Here is a 16,125-nt window from a genome sequence, read left to right as displayed (position 1 = left end):
CAGGCCTCAGGTGGTCAATCTACATAGCTTATCATAATAAAGGGGAGCTTCCCTGGATAGGGTGGGGGAGGGCTTAGTGAAGATGGAGTGGGCTTCTGCTCTAATCTGACCTGGAGTCAACCTGAAGTCCCTCCACAACACCGTTGTTCTGGCCATGTCTTTCTTTCCTACCCAGGTCTTGAACTTGGGCCGCGGGCACCGTCCCTGAGCTTTTCCTTTTCCTTCCCTTAAAGCCTTGCACGCCACCACTTGAGCTACGTATGCTCCGCTTCCAGTGTCTGGCTTTGTCTTTCCTTCTTTTCGGTTGTGGTGTTTGAACTCAGGGCCTGGGCCCTAAGCCTGAGGTTTCGCTCCATCTCTTGAGCCACAGCTCCTTGGCTTGTGGGCTTGTGGCCGTCGAGAAGAGCCTCAGACCTCCTGGCTCCAGAAGGCACCGAGCCGGCTGGGGGCCAGGCTCAACCCCAGGGCCGCCCTACGAGGCCAGCACGCTACCGCCAGGCCCTCGGCCCGCCCCTGCTCCTCCTCTGCTCCTATTGGCTGGGCTGGGGGGGCGTGGCACGCCCCGCCGACCAATGGGAGGCTGCGGGCGCTCGCACGTGCGCACGGTGCTCCGCGGGTCCCACGCCGGGACCCCGGAAGTCGCGGGCTGCCCACGCTCGGGTCGCGAACTCTGCTCCGGAAGGCGCGACGGCGCCCGCCCCCCTGGAGCGTCTGCTTGCGGCCGGCGGCGCGGCGGCGGTTTGTGGACGCGGCCGCCGCGGTTCTCGTCGGGAGCCGGCCTTCGCCGCGCCCCGGCGGCCCCCCGCGCTCCTCCGCAGCCGTGCGCGGACCGGCCTCGCCATGTGGGCCGCCCGGAAGCTCGCCCTGCGGCCCTGCCTCCGTGCCGCCGCCCGCGGGCCGCGCTCCTACCACGGGGACGCGGCCGCCCCGCTGGCCACCCGGCTGGACGCGGCCTCTGAGGCGTACCAGGTAGGCCGGGCGCGCGCCGCCGGGGGTGGGGGGGCAGGGGCCGGGGGGGGCGCCGGGGGGGCGCCGGGGGCAGCCCGAGGCGGAGCCCGCGCACTGCCTACCTTCCTGCGGCGGTGCGGGGACGCGTGCCAGCGGGAACCCGCCGGTGCCTCGCAGCGCCCCTCGGGGGCCGAGGTTGTGCTTGTCGCCCCCGGTTTGAGGCTCCGTCGGGGCGGGTGGGGGGTCACCGCGGTGTCGGCCCCACAGGAGTTCACGAGGTCACGGTGGCGCACACGTTGCGAAACGAGCTGGAAAACCGCAGTCTGCCCTGCAGCCAATAGCCGAAACCTTCAAGTGGCACAGTGGTGTGAGAAGGTTTGACTCAACTCTCTGTACTGGGCTGGGAATGTGGCCTAGTGGTAGAGTGCTCGCCTTGTATACCTGAAGCCCTGGGTTCGATTCCTCAGCACCACATAAAACAGAAACGCCAGAAGTGGCGCTGTGGCTCAAGTGGCAGAGTGCTAGCCTTGAGCAAAGAGAAGCCAGGGACAGTGCTCAGGCCCTGAGTCCAAGGCCCAGGACTGGCCAACAAAACAACGCAAAACAACAACACCCCCCCCCCCCAACAACCTATAAGCTAGTTGCTGTTATCTAGGCGGGTATTTGGTATAGTTAATGTAAGAATGAAGTTTACAATTTGGGGGTGGGGAAATGATGGAGAAATGATAGCTTCATATGGGAAGAGACATCTAAAGCTTGAAAAGGTGGGCATAGAAAGCTACAGGTAGGAAGTAACGGATGAGAGGATCTTGGTTGGAGAAGAGGTGTCCAAGTTCAGGGTACAGGATGGAAGCCAGAGAAGAAATCAAGGAAAGTACAGGAATGTGGTTATACTTCTACTGGACTAGTAAAGTACATGAACTGCTGGGGATATAACAAACAGTGCTAGTGTTTGCCTAGCATGCCCAAGGCCCTAGACTTGATGCCCAGCGCCACAGAACAAATATTGAACTGTGTCAACTGGACATGATGGTGTATGCCTATAGTTCCAGCAGTGAGGAGATAGACACAGGAGGATCTTTAAGCTGGGAGGTTGGGGGAAACCTGAGCAGCATATCAAAACTCCATTTTTTTTTTTTTTGCCAGTCCTGGGCCTTGGACTCAGGGCCTGAGCACTGTCCCTGGCTTCTTCCCGCTCAAGGCTAGCACTCTGCCACTTGAGCCACAGCGCCGCTTCTGGCCGTTTTCTGTATATGTGGTGCTGGGGAATCGAACCTAGGGCCTCGTGTATCTGAGGCAGGCACTCTTGCCGCTAGGCTATATCCCCAGCCCCATCAAAACTCCATTTTAAACATAGGTTATGGTGAGGATGAGGACTTGGACTGGCATGGGATTCGTGGAATAGTGTCTAAATGGGATGGATGAACAGCTATATACAGAAGGACCTTGCATGCAAAGGTGGCATTTACATTGAGAGTTCTTTACATAGAAAAGTGGCATGTTCCTTCCGTGTGGTAGCATCATCAGTGTGGCAGGTGGAGGATGGATTGGTGGAGGGAAGAGACAAAAGTTAGTTGACAAATTGCAGGACTTGAGTCTTGAGGTTATAGGGCTTTGAGCTAGGCAGGTCTGTTAGAGGAGTGGGAATTAATGACTGAAAGGAGGGGGAGGGAAGGACTGAGAATCATAGATGATCATGAGGTTCCCAACGGGAAGGTGTTGAGGTAAAGCATAGTCTCAAAGATAGATACAAAGAAGTTGATAGGACCAGACAGAAGAGAAGGAAGGTATTTGTGAATTGTGTTATATTTTATTAGTATGTGCTTTGTAACAATCTCACCTGTCAGTTATACTCAGCTGTGAGCAAATACCTGCGTTACTATGACTTGTCATAGGATAAAATTACAAAGGTTAAATCTTTAAATCAAAGGACAACTTTACCACAGTTATATCTGTTAAAGGCTTGGTTCTGGAAGATCTGCTTGAGGCAGTCCCAGGTCTGTTGTACTTGTTTCTTATTCTTGGAACCAAACTGAAGGAGGGATACTCTTTGTAGAGTCTGGAAACACTTGTTTTCTCTTTTTTAAACCTTTTATCTTTGTTTTGTTTTTGTTGCCAGTCCTGGGGCATGGCTTCCGGGCCTGAGCACTGTCCCTGGCTTCTTTTTGCTTAAGGCTAGCACTCTACCACTTGAGCTACAGCGCCACTTCTGGCTTTTTCTATATATGTGGTGCTGAGGAATCGAACCCAGGGCTTCATATATACCAGGCAAGCACTTTACCACTAGTCCATGTTCCCAGCCCACTTGTTTTTTCTTAAAGCTTCTGCTTGGAGTTGATACAATGACTTAAGCTCTGTCAGACATTAGAAGAAAGTTGAGATTCTTCGAGGTGGAGCACAGTGGGGCGGGACGGTGGTAAAGAGATCCATAAAGATGGGCAAGAATTAGTCTTTTCTACAGGGTAGAGCATCCCCATGTGGAGGCTGTGTCGTTGGAGGAGGCTTAGGGTGCGGGTCATCCGGACATGGCACAGATTGGTGTGTTTCTTTCCCGCCCCCCCTTCTCCTCTCCATTCTTCCTGTCTCCCCTTTGCATTCCCCTTCTTTTTTTTTTTTTTTTTTTTTTTTGGCCAGTCCTGGGCCTTGGACTCAGGGCCTGAGCACTGTCCCTGGCTTCTTCCCGCTCAAGGCTAGCACTCTGCCACTTGAGCCACAGCGCTGCTTCTGGCCGTTTTCTGTATATGTGGTGCTGGGGAATCGAACCTAGGGCCTCGTGTATCCGAGGCAGGCACTCTTGCCACTAGGCTATATCCCCAGCCCCCCTTCTTTTTTTTTTCTTCCTGTTCTTTTCTTCAGTGCTGGAGATCGAATCTGGAGCCTTGCCAGGCAAGTGGTTTACCACAAAGCCACAGCTCCATCCTTGGTGTGTTTCTTGACCTTTATTTTGGTATTGCTTTCTAGAGGTTCTGTTTTCCTTCCCTTTGTTGTAGGAGAACTACGAGCAGATGAAAGCACTAGTGAATCAACTCCATGAACGTGCCCAGTATATCCAACTAGGTGAGCATACCATTCTTCACTCTATACTTTTAGTTTAGCTGTTCCTTACAATACTTGCTTTAGGAAAAACTGGTAGCATTAAGCTTTTGATTCTTAAACGTTTTTGTTTTAGTTAGTACAATCAACCCTTAGTGTCTATGGGAGACTCACAAGATAACCCAAAGTGGCCAAATCCTGTATGTATAATGATTTAATGTTTACATGTGGCTTACACACACTTCTCCTACGTACTTTTTCTGTGTGTGATTGTGCCAGTTCTGGGGTTTGAACGCAGTGCCTGGGCACTGTTCCTTATCCTTTTTTATTCAAAGCTGACATTCTACCACTTGAGCCACAGCTCCACTTCAGGCTTTGTGCTGGTTAATTGAAGTCTTATTGGACTTTTCAGAGTGGGCTGGCTTTGAACTGTGATCCTCAGATCAGCCTCCTGAGTAGCCAGGAACACAGTGTGTTATATGTTAAGAACCTAAGGTGGAAAGAGCTATATTAAGTTTATAGCCTTCGTCTTAAAAAACAGTCTCCTTACATTGTGTAGCCATTTGAAGGTGGATTAAATAGATACATACATGTATAAATTCTCCCTAATACCCTGACAGATAGAAAGGGAGCAGTTACTACTATGTGAATAACATCTTTGCTTCAGCGGTTCCCACTGGGTTGTCTGTTTATGTCATGGTAACTTTTAGAACTTCAATTAATTTTTGACTAAATTGCTACAGTAAAAAGAGACCAAGTGGGCTGGGGATATGGCCTAGTGGCGAGAGAGCTTGCCTTGTATACATGAGGCCCTAGGTTCGATTCCCCAGCACCACATATATAGAAAATGGCCAGAAGTGGCGCTGTGGCTCAAGTGGCAGAGTGCTAGCCTTGAGCAAAAAGAAGCCAGGGACAGTGCTCAGGCCCTGAGTCCAAGCCCCAGGAGTGGCAAAAAAAAAAAAAAAAAAAGAGACCAAGACATTCCAAATACATTTACTTTCTCTTTTTCCCTATTTTAATGAATCTGTTAATCCAAAAGAAGACAACTATGTGTTTAAGAGAATATACTTCACAAACTCAGTCTCAACTTCAAATGTGAAATTTAAGCATGGGCTGAAAAATTCTAGAAAATTACTGGAGTGATTATATGATTTAACCACAATTCTTTGGTATTAAAACAACAAACCAGTCCAGACCATTCTTGAAATTCTATACAGGACCTTAATAGACTCTACCAGTGAACAGGCCGCTTTAGATGACCTCAGTCCACCTGCCAGTAATCAGTTACCTTATCTTTATAAAAAGTCCTCAGAGAAAGAGAGTAACAGATATTTTCATTTCTACAAGAGGAGCCTGTCCTGTAGGAAAGTCAACAATACTTTTATACCAGTTTTATAAATGATAAATTATAAACAGGAGTCCTAGGTGGTTTTCAGACAGAATGAAGGAGTGGGTGTTTCACAGGAGAGAACTTGCGATAAAAAGATTGCCAATGATTAAGGTGACTCTTGTCCTCTTTTCTGCTCTGCCCTTTGTTCCTCTTTGCTGCCTTTGGTTCTGGTTTCTTCCAGCCCTCTATAATTGTTGATCTCCTTTGTCCCTGTTTGAACAGGTAGAATTACAAGAGGAGTGAAGTCCTTTCTGTAGTTGGGAAGAGGATTATTCCTGCAGTGGCATTTACAATAGCCAAAGCTAAGGATTTTAATACAAGTTAATTTATCAAAACAGAAGGGCTGTGTTTTGATAAATTTAGGAGTGCTTTGTTTTTATTTGAGTAATAACTTTGTGGACATAAAAGAAACGCAAATTGTTTTGGTGGAAGAAGCAGGGGGCTTTTAATGACCCACAGATAAGACTGTGTGGTCTTTTTGGAGACATTTTTAAATGGAATACAAAGTTTGTATGTGCACATAGCACAGTAGAAGTAGCATAAGATCTCGAGGACTTTTCTACTAGGACTGGCTTTGAACCATAACCTCCAGATCTCAGCCTCCTGAATATCTAGGATTATGGCATTGAGTCACCAGTGTCACCAGTGTCTGGCTGTAATTTCTTCCTTTTCCCTTTCCCGTTCCCTTCCCCTTCCCCTTTCCCTTTCCCTTTCCCTTTCTCTTTCTCTTCTTCCCTCCCCTCCTCTTTCCTGCCAGTCTGGGGCTTGGATTCAGGGCCTGAGCACTGTCCCTGAACTTCTTTGCTCAAGGCTAGCACTCTGTCACTTGAGCCACAGCGCCACTTCTGGCTCTTTCTGTTTATGTGGTGCTGAGGAATCGAACCCAGGGTTTCCTTCATGCTATGCAAGCACTCTATCACTAAGCTACATTCCCAGCCTGGCTGTAATTTCTTTAGGTAACTTAGTAACTGAACATATATAATATACTCAAGAATCAGAGATAGATGTTTTATTATTATTTTTTAAAAACACCAAGTCTCTTCAAAAGATTGTTAGCAGGGAATAAATGAATGACCTGAAAAATTAGCTGCTTCTCACACATACTTGACTTTTCAAAGTTTTGTATTTTAGATTGTGCATTCTGTCTTTTCTGGCAGTAAGCTAAATGGAGGCCTTAGCTTGTGTCATGTGATCCCATGTAATCTTGTTTTTATCATAGGAGGGAGTGAGAAAGCTCGAGCTCGGCACACAGCAAGAGGAAAGCTGCTCCCCAGAGACAGAATCGACAACCTTATAGACCCAGGGTTGGTACCTACGCATGTACTCACTAAGGATGTTCTGTAGTCCATGTGCTTAATATATTTATATATATTTTTAAGTTTAAATTTTATTGTAAAGTTAATGTACTGAGGGGTTACAGTTACATAAGTCAGGTAATGAGTACATTTCTTTTTGAACAATGCTACCCTTTCCCTCATTTTTTCCCCACTTTTTACCCATCTGGACTCTTACCGCCCCCAGTTGTAAAGTTCATTTCCAATATAGTGTCTATGAGTATCAATGTTGAATTGGTTCACCCTTTGTTAGTCCATATAATATTAAGCCCTTCTCTCTCTCTCTCTTATTTTTTTTTTTTTTGTCAGTCCTGGGCTTGAACTCAGGGCCTGAGTACTGTCCCTGGCCTCTTTTTGTTCAAGGCTAGCACTCTACCACTTGAGCCACAGCACCACTTCTGGCCATTTTCTATATATGTGCTGCTGAGGAATCGAACTCAGGGCTTCATGTATACAAGGCAAGCACTCTTGCCACTAGGCCATATCCCCAGCCTTAAGTCCTTCTCTGAGTAAATTATTTTGAGTTTGGTTCTTATAAGATTCAAGTATTTACTGAGGTACCTACTATGTGTCAGGTACTCATACACTAGTGAAGCATCCGTGAACAAAACAAAGAAGCTAGGTAATCCTAGTAATCCTAGCTACTAATCCTAGCTACTCAGGAGCCTGAGATCTGAGTATAGCAGTTTGAAGCCAGCTTGGACAGGAAAGTTCCCTATACTCTTATCTCCAATTAATCACCAAAAAAGTTGAAAGTGGCGATGTGGCTCAAGTGATAGAGCACTAGCCTTGAGCACAAAAGCCCAAGGACAGCCCCCGGGCCCTGAGTTCAAGCTCCAAGACTGGCACAAAGAAACAACAACAAAACCTCAATAGACCAAGATCTTTTCTCTGCTGGAGCTTACATTGTAGCTGGGAAATAGAAAGTAATGACCATCTTAAGTTTTAAATGTGACAGCTTTTATGGGAAAAAAAGAAATGGGCCAGGGTGAGAGAGAGGATGACTCCAGGAAGTTACAGTTACACATAGTGTGGTTAAGATAGGCCTCATTGAGAATGTAACATTTCAGCAAAGATTTGTAGCAGGGAGAGAGCCTTGTACAATATCGGAACACAGCCAGTGTGCAGAGGCACTGTGGTGGGAGTGTTTTGAGTATACACTTAAGTGTGAGTGGAGTGGATAGTAGAGTAGGAGGAGGTGGGGTAAGATTTCACAGCACCCGTAAGCTGTTGTAAAAACTTTGGTTCTTACCTGGGAGAAGTAGGAAGCTATTGTAGTGGTATGATCTTCCTGTCTTAAGCAGTCATGTAACTGCATGATGATGTTTACAGTAGCGGTCCCATTTGTATCACCGAGTGAACACTGGCCATCTCAGCTTTTGTTCAGACAGGCTGTGGTATTTGTGGATGACAAAATTACCTCCTGAAGTTGTGTTGTTCAGATGAAGCCTTGTGGTTGGGCGATAGGCCCCTGTATTGTAAGAGGCACAGTCTGCGTGGTCTGGCTCCTGGTTGGTTGCTTTGGGCGGCAGGGTAGAAGACCAGCTAGAGGGTCGGGAGGAGCCGGTGAGGCTGGGGTTCTGGAGTTTTACTCAGGAAACAGCCCTCAATCTACTCTGAAGAGAAATCTTTTTAACTCCTGTAGCCCCATGTACCACATACTTCTTTCTGTGGTTTTAAAGAAGGTGTGTGTGTGTGTGTCTGTCTGTGTCTGTGTCTGTGTCTGTACTGGGACTTGAACTCAGGTATTGTGTTGGGTGCTATCACTTAGCTTTTTCACTCAAGCACAGTGCTCTACCACTTGAATCTCAGCTCTCCTCCCAACTTTTTTATGTCTGTGTGTGCCAGTCATGAGGCTTGAACTCAGGACCTGGGCACTATCCCTAACGCTGCTGCGCTCAAGACTAGCACTCTAACCACTTGAGCCATAGTTCTACTTCTGGCTTTTTTGGTGGCTAATTGGAGATAGTCTCTCATGGACTTCCCTGCCTAGGCTGGTTTCAAGGCATGATTTTTAGATCTCAGTCTCCTGAGGAGCTAGGATTGTAGGCGTGAGCTCCCAGTGCCTACTTACTTCTGGCTTTTTGATAGTTAATTGTAGATAAGAAATCTGTGGACTTCCCAGCCAGGCTGGCTTCAAAACACAGCCTTAAATCTCATCCTCTAGAGTAGTTAGTATTACAGCTGTGAGCCACTGGCACCCAGCTAAGTGATTTTAACTTTTTAAAAAGTGGTTAGTAGTCAGACTTTGGTGTTCTAGGGCTTCCTTTCTCCCATATAATGTGTTTGGAACATGTCTGCGAGAGGTAGAACCCTGCAGTACAATGGTGGTTAAGTACCTGGTGCCCTGCTAGCCATGGGACTGTCAACAAGTGGCTTTTTTGTTTTTGTTGGTGCAGGTATTGGGCTTGAGTTCAGGGCTGCACACTCTTGCTTGTCTTTTTCTACTACTGGAACCACACATCCACCTCCAGCTTTAATCTGTGCTTTTAGTTTCCTCATGAGTAAATGAGTTAGGACTTACGAAGCCCTTCCAAGAGAGCCTGGTGTGTGGTGCCATGTAAATGTTAGCCGTTATTCTCTTCCTATGCTAACACATTTATTGTATGACTACCCTGTAAATACCAAACAAAGACTTTATAGCCATTTTGTGGATTTTATAATATAACATGCATAGTGAATTTAATTTCAGTCACATCCTTCCCTCCTTTCAGGTCTCCCTTTCTGGAATTGTCCCAGTTTGCAGGCTACCAGTTATATGGTAATGAGGAAGTCCCTGCGGGTGGCATCATCACCGGTATTGGGAGAGTCTCTGGGTGAGTATTTTGCCTGTGCTCAGTAATACAGGGCAGGAGGAAGACTTTCATAAGATGTAGGGATCCAGAACTCATTTTGTACAATAACATGCAAGTTCCATGTGCCATATTTTATTTAGGTCCTGAGATCCTACTCAGACAGACCTGTATTAAATTTGTAGAGCTTTAAGAGACAAAATATAGAAGGGCAAAGGACCTTCAGCAGCTGGAAGCCAGTGATTCGTGCCTATAATTCTAGCAGCAGACTGAGATGAAAGGATTTTTGTTTCAGGCCAGTCCAAGTAGAAAATCCAGGCTCTAAAATAACCAGGATTAGAAGTGTGGCTCCAGTGATAGAGTGCCAGCTGAACAAACAAGTTGAGTAAGGGAGAGATCCTGAGTTCAAACTCTGGTACTTGCAACAAAAACTCAGCAAAGGTCTCTTGGTTCAGTTCTTTTTGCTACATTGTAGTCTGAGGGTGTGGACTTGGCATATTGACTTCCTAAGACTCTCCAGGTGCTGTCTCGTGGTCATTTGCACATCTAACATTAGAAACCGTGGTGTTAGGGGAGTAGTTCTAACAGTTTTAGCATGACCTGGGAACTGGTTAGAGAAACATTTATAGATGGTCTTCAGATGTGCTAAGTCAGAAGCCCAAAGGGTAGCAATCTCTTTCAAGGAACCCAGCAAGAGTTTGGATGCTAAAGTTGGAGGAGAACCAGCTTAGACTTAGGAATCCAGTTTGCCCATTGTTGTTTATTTGCATATGCTTTTTATTTGATATCACCTTTATTATATAGGTACTGTGCTAGGCAGTGTGTAAAGACTGTTGTGCCTGTCTTGATCTCAGAACTGTGAAAGCCATTATGAGCTGTAGCTTAGGGTGTTCTTCTAATAGAAGACTGATTGTTGACTCTTTTTTTTGCCAGTCCTGGGGACTTGAACTCAGGGCCTTGGGCACTGCTCCTGAGCTTCTTTTGCTCAAAGCTAGCACTCTACCACCACTTGAGCCACAGTACCAGTTCTGGCTTTTTTTCTTTATGTGGTGCTGAGGAATCGAACCCAGGGCTTCATGCATGCTGGGCAAGCACTCTACCACTAAGCCCCATTCTCAGCCTTGATGACTCTTTTTAAAATTATAAATTTGTAAACTTGTTCCAAGTAGTCATTCTATATTGTAGGAATGATATATGAGTCATGGTGCAAACTTGCTGTACTGTAATTAGTGATGTGCAGTAGAAAATGAAAGTTCTATTGGTGTCTTAGAGTGGTTTTTAATTTTGAAGAGATCTCTCATTCTCCTTCCAATGTACTTTTTCTAATGCCTTACAGAGTCGAATGCATGATTGTTGCCAATGATGCCACTGTCAAGGGAGGCTCCTACTACCCAATAACTGTGAAAAAACATGTCCGGGCACAAGAAATTGCACTGCAGAACAGGCTCCCCTGCATCTACTTGGGCAAGTCACAAGTTGTGCAGTAAACTATTGCTACCTGGCAAAATTCAAGACTGCATGCAGAACATCATCTGTTTTCTTTTCTTTTCTTTCTTTCTTTTTGTTTTTTTTTTTGGTGCTGAGCCTGATTGCTATCACTGAGTTGGTTTTTTTTTTGGTTAGTGGTATGGCTTGAACTCAGGGCCTGGGGCCTGACCCTAAAGCTCTTTTTGCTCGTGCTCTACCACTTTGTCTATCACTTTGAGCCACAGCTTCATTTCTGGCTTTTTGATAGTTAAGTGGAGATAAGAGTCTCATGGACTCTGCAAGTGTGGGATGGCTTTGAACCATGATCCTCATGTCTCCACCTCTGGAGTAGCTAGAATTACAGATGTGATCCACCAAAGCCCAACATTAGCTTTTTCTTTCTTTCTTTCTTTCTTTCTTTTTTTTTTTTTTTTTGTCTGTTGGTTATGGGACTTGATTGAACTCAGGGCCTGGGTGCTCTCCCTGAGCTTTTGTGCTCAAGGCCATTACTGTTCTATAATTTTGAGCCACAGTTCTACTTCTGTATTTTTGGTGGTTGATTGGAGGTAAAAGTCTCAGGGAATTTCCTGCCTGAGCTGGCTTTGAATGGCAGTCCTCAGATCTCAGACTCATGAGTAGCTAGGATTACTGGCATGGGCCACCAGCGCCTGGCTCAGATGGTGTTTAAAAAACTCACTGTTATAAGATTCTCTTGTCTTTAGAAAATGCATGTTGTTTACTGAAAACTCTGGGGGGAACGAAGAAGTACTCAGAAACATCACTGAAGAATAACCTCTGTTAATATTTTGGTGGTGCACGAGCTGAGGGCTGGTGGCACACATCTGTAATCGTAGCTCCTCAGGAGGCTGAGATCTGAGGATCACAGTGTGAAGCCAGCCCAGGTAGACAAACCAGAGAGATTCTTACCTCCGATTAACCAACAAAAATGTGCAAGTAGAGCTGTGGATCAAGTGGTAGAGCACGAGCTTCGAGCAGAAAGCTCTGGGGCAGTGACCAGGCACTAGTTCAAGGCCTGGTACTGGCACCAAAAAATCTTTGTGTACACGTGTGTGTGTGTGTGTGTGTGTGTGTGCATGTGCATTTTTTAAATACATGTGTGGATTTTTTTGTGTTTGAACTCAGGGCCTGGGTACTGTCCCTGAGCTGCTTAACTCAGGCTAAAGGTTTACCACTTCAGCCATAGCTTCACTTTTCTACCAGACAGGCTTTGAACCTTGATCCTTGGATCTCAGCCTCCTAAGGAGCTAGAGGATCACAGGTGTGAGCCACTGGAGCATAGCTTAGACAAAGTTAATTTTTGTGGATTTAAAGGCCAGGTACTATGTTAGTGCTAGGTAATTTGAGATAAATAGTGTGGAACCCAGTCACACGTGGACCACCCCATTCTAAAGGAAGTGCTAACCGCCATTTTAGCTTCTGTACCCAGTTTGCTTGTTTTAGTTCATTATAAGATTGACTAATGAAAGATTATAAATAGGACATCAGAAATAGGGCCGAATATTAAAGGCAAAATTTCCCATCCTTGCTAAAAGCAAAGTAGCATCTCTCCCTCCCTCAAGTTCCTGGAGCCGACAGCTTCTTAGAGGGTCACTGACAACCTGGAAGTTTGTCACCAGCTGTCCTGAGCTGCCGTATTAGCCAGAAAGTCCTGCTAACACAGTTGTTATGTTTTAAAGAAAAAGCTAATGAGGGTCATCTGTAAGAAAATACTGCCCCTATTCAAGTCTGTATTTTGCTTTTAGACTATATTTTGGTTTTTATAAAGTGAGAAATGGCCATGCTGACCCAGTCCGTGTTTTGTGTCTATAACTCCAGGCTAAGTTCTGCTTGCTGACCCCAACAACAGGAGCCAGTGACGCCATTGCCCACCAAAAAGGAATAGACACGGTATGGCGCCACTACAGGCAGCCTATTGCAAGCCATACACCTGATGTTTATGTAAAAGAACAAATGAATTCAAAGGTCACTGAGTCAGCACCAATGAAATTGTAATACATGGATCTTGCATGGCCTGCCTATATAATCTCCATTCATAAAAACCTACCCTACCCTAAGCAAGGAGCCTGCTTTTACTATCTCGATAGTGAGAGGCAGATTGGTTGAATAACGTTCCTAGCTCCTATTAACTGAGGGTCTTGGAGTCTCATTTGAACTTGGGATATAATAATTAGACCAAATGTAATTTCAAGTAAAATTTCATTGAAAGCAAATTGAAAATAAAGTATCTTTAAATCAGAGATAATTCAGAAAGAACCAAAAAGCAAAGAAGTTTAAAATTGGTCCTTTTTAGGTATTGATTTAGTTTGATGACACTTTATGCATATTCATTTATGCAAGCCTAAGGAAAGCAAAAAGGGCTAGTGCCTGTTCACATCTTAGTATGACAAAAAAAGGAAAATAGCAAGTGAGGTGCAGCTGCTTGTAGGTAATGTGTGAGCCCCTACAGTGGACAGGGGAAGAGTGTTGCATGGTATGTGTCTCCAGTGAGTTCAGAATTAACTGGAGACAGGAAGTAAAGACAGTGGTGTAAGACTAGCTAACAGTTTTAAACCTTGATATACAATGTTTAGAACAGGTGCTGAACTAAGTGCTTTCCATCTCTTGTTTCAAGTCTTCCTGATAATGTCTACATGGGTTAGCTACTCTTATCTTTATTTCAGGGGCAAGGGACCAAGGCAGAGATCACACTGTATTCACACTCATGTGAAGTGCAAGCTATAGTTTGAATTTTTGACTGGTCCTCTTTTTCCTTTTTAAAAGGAACAGATGGAGATTTCATAGTTACATATCCACACAAGTTTACAGTATATTCCAATCAATTCTTTCCCTCCCTATCACCCTCCTAAACTCCCTCCTCTATTTCCCTCTTCCCCCCTCCTCCCGTCTCTCCTATTTTTGAAACAAGGTCTCACTCTATATAGCTGTTTGGTCGCAAACTGGTTGTGTACCCAGATGGACCTTGACTCTCATGATCTTCCCGTCTCAGTCTCCTGAGTGATAGCTGCCATTCTTATCTTGAATAAAGTAAACCAGTATCAGAAAGCAATATATACTTACCATATGAATTCTGTAGATTTTATCTGTGTGAGAAATGTGTGTCTGTCTGTCAGCACTGGGGCTTGAATTCTATTTCTTGAGTTCTTGCTTGTTTTTGTCACTGAAGTCTGGAGCTCTGCTACTTAAGTTATACCACTGCTCTGCCTTTTTTGCTGGTTAGAGATAAGAGTCTCATGGACTTTTCTGCCTAAGCTGTATTTGAATTTTCTCAGCTGCCTCAATAGCTAGGATTTTAGGCTTGAGCCACCAGCATTTTGTTTTTCTGTATTGTTTAAAAGAGGGAACGATACTTTTTTTTTAGCTTAACTGGCTAAGAATTTAGTTTCTGGATCTTTCATTGGTCCTTACAGGACAGAATGTCCTAAACAACTGATGTGGAAGTTTGGACAAAGGAATGCCTACTGGGTTTGAGGACAAAGAAATAAGTCTTCTGGGCTGTACTTGGATTAGAGAAAGACTAGAATGTTTTCAAAGCTAGGGTAAGGTGTTGTGAATCCATGCTGTCACTGATACACATACCCTTTGTATTTTACTCAGAGATGTTTATATTTTTCTCATTTTCCTTGTTCAGTTGATTCAGGAGGGGCCAATTTACCTCGACAAGCAGATACGTTCCCAGATCGAGATCACTTTGGCCGCATATTCTACAATCAGGCAATTATGTCTTCTAAGAACATCACACAGGTAATTTCTCATTAATGAGGTGTATTTTTTGTACTCCATGTGTCTTTGCTAATTATGTACTCCAGGATAACTTAAATATAACAGGATTTAATATGCAACATAATCTCTTCCCACATCTTAAGGTTGCTTATCTTCAGTTATGACCTTTTGTTAATTATAGAAATAGTTCTTTCTGTAATAAAGGTTTTTTCTATGACTATACAAGAAAACTAGTGCAGGGAAACTTTGGTATACATGAGATATATGCCAAAATAAGTTCATGGTACCACTGAGTATTAGAGCAAAAATTAAATAATGTAAGTGTCTATCAGTGTGAGATTAGTAATGATTTAAAACCAGTGAACTAAAACTACATTGATCAACATAGATAAAGCTCAAAGATAATTTTAGTAAAAACATAGAAGAAACTGGGTGTCTGTGACTCATGCCTGTAACCTTAGCTACTCAAGGAGTTGCCGTTCAGCAAAGGAGTTTGTGAATGTAATGTGTCTTGATCAGTGTCACCCCTTTCAATGTTCTTACCCATCCCTCCCAACCCACCCCTTCCTTCATTCTTAATTTCCTTGAATATGCATTGAACTTTTTACTGCATTTCCCTCCCCCCCTTTTCTTCATTCATTTATCCCTCTCCTTGACCTCATCCGTCCAAGTACCCATTTCCTGGTGCTTATTTTCTGTTTTTTAATTTTTTTATTATCTTTTAAGTAGTTGTACAAAGGAGTTGCCATTTAACAGCAGTTTGGGAAATATTGTGATATATTGTGTTCAAGATATCTTGAATATCAGTGGCACCCTGTCAATATTCTCACTCATCCCTCGGCTTGTCTACCCCTTCCCTCTTAATTTTGTTTTATTTTGTTGTTTTTGCCAGTCCTGGGGCTTGAACTCAGGGTCTGAGCACTGTCCCTGGCTTCTTTTTGCTCAAGGCTAGTGCTCTACCTCTTGAGCCACAGTGCCACTTCTGGCTTTTTCTATATATGTGGTGCTGAGGAATCGAACCCAGGGCTTCATGTATATGAGGCAAGCACATCACTCACCACTAGACCATACTTCCAGCCCCTTCCCTCTTAATTTTGCATGAGATACATTGAATGATTGACTACATTTTCCCCCTCTTTTCCTTTCCATTTGTGTACCCTTTCTTTTTCCTACCCCACCCTTTTTGAGTGCTTTTTAAAAAAATGCCAGTACTGGGACTTGAACTCAGGGCCTTTGTACTCTTCCTCACATTTTTTTCATAGTGGGCATTGTACCACTTGAGCTACCCTCCACTTCTGTTATTTGCTTGTTTGTTGGAGATCAGATTCTTCAGGATTTGTCTTCCCTGTGTGGCTCCAAACCAAGGTTGTCAGGGCTCAGCATCCTTAGTAACTAGGATTATAGGTGTGAGCCACTGATG

General features: G+C 44.6%; 1 protein-coding gene across 1 annotated transcript in view; it reads left to right on the top strand.

The window, feature by feature from the left end:
- Positions 1-753: 753 nt before the first annotated feature.
- Positions 754-16,125, top strand: part of Mccc2 (methylcrotonyl-CoA carboxylase subunit 2) — a 53,673-nt gene continuing 38,301 nt past the window's right edge. Inside the window, exons 1-6 of the mRNA XM_048368501.1 lie at positions 754-969; positions 3,939-4,005; positions 6,591-6,675; positions 9,420-9,521; positions 10,834-10,961; positions 14,614-14,726. Of these exons, the coding sequence (XP_048224458.1) occupies positions 841-969; positions 3,939-4,005; positions 6,591-6,675; positions 9,420-9,521; positions 10,834-10,961; positions 14,614-14,726 (624 nt within the window). The 5' untranslated portion in view covers positions 754-840. The remainder of the gene's footprint in view (positions 970-3,938; positions 4,006-6,590; positions 6,676-9,419; positions 9,522-10,833; positions 10,962-14,613; positions 14,727-16,125) is intronic.

Source organism: Perognathus longimembris, chromosome 19 (assembly GCF_023159225.1).
Source record: "Perognathus longimembris pacificus isolate PPM17 chromosome 19, ASM2315922v1, whole genome shotgun sequence".
Classification (NCBI taxonomy): Eukaryota; Metazoa; Chordata; class Mammalia; order Rodentia; family Heteromyidae; genus Perognathus; species Perognathus longimembris.
Note: the sequence above shows the minus strand (reverse complement) of the source record. Positions and strands in the feature narration are given on the sequence as shown.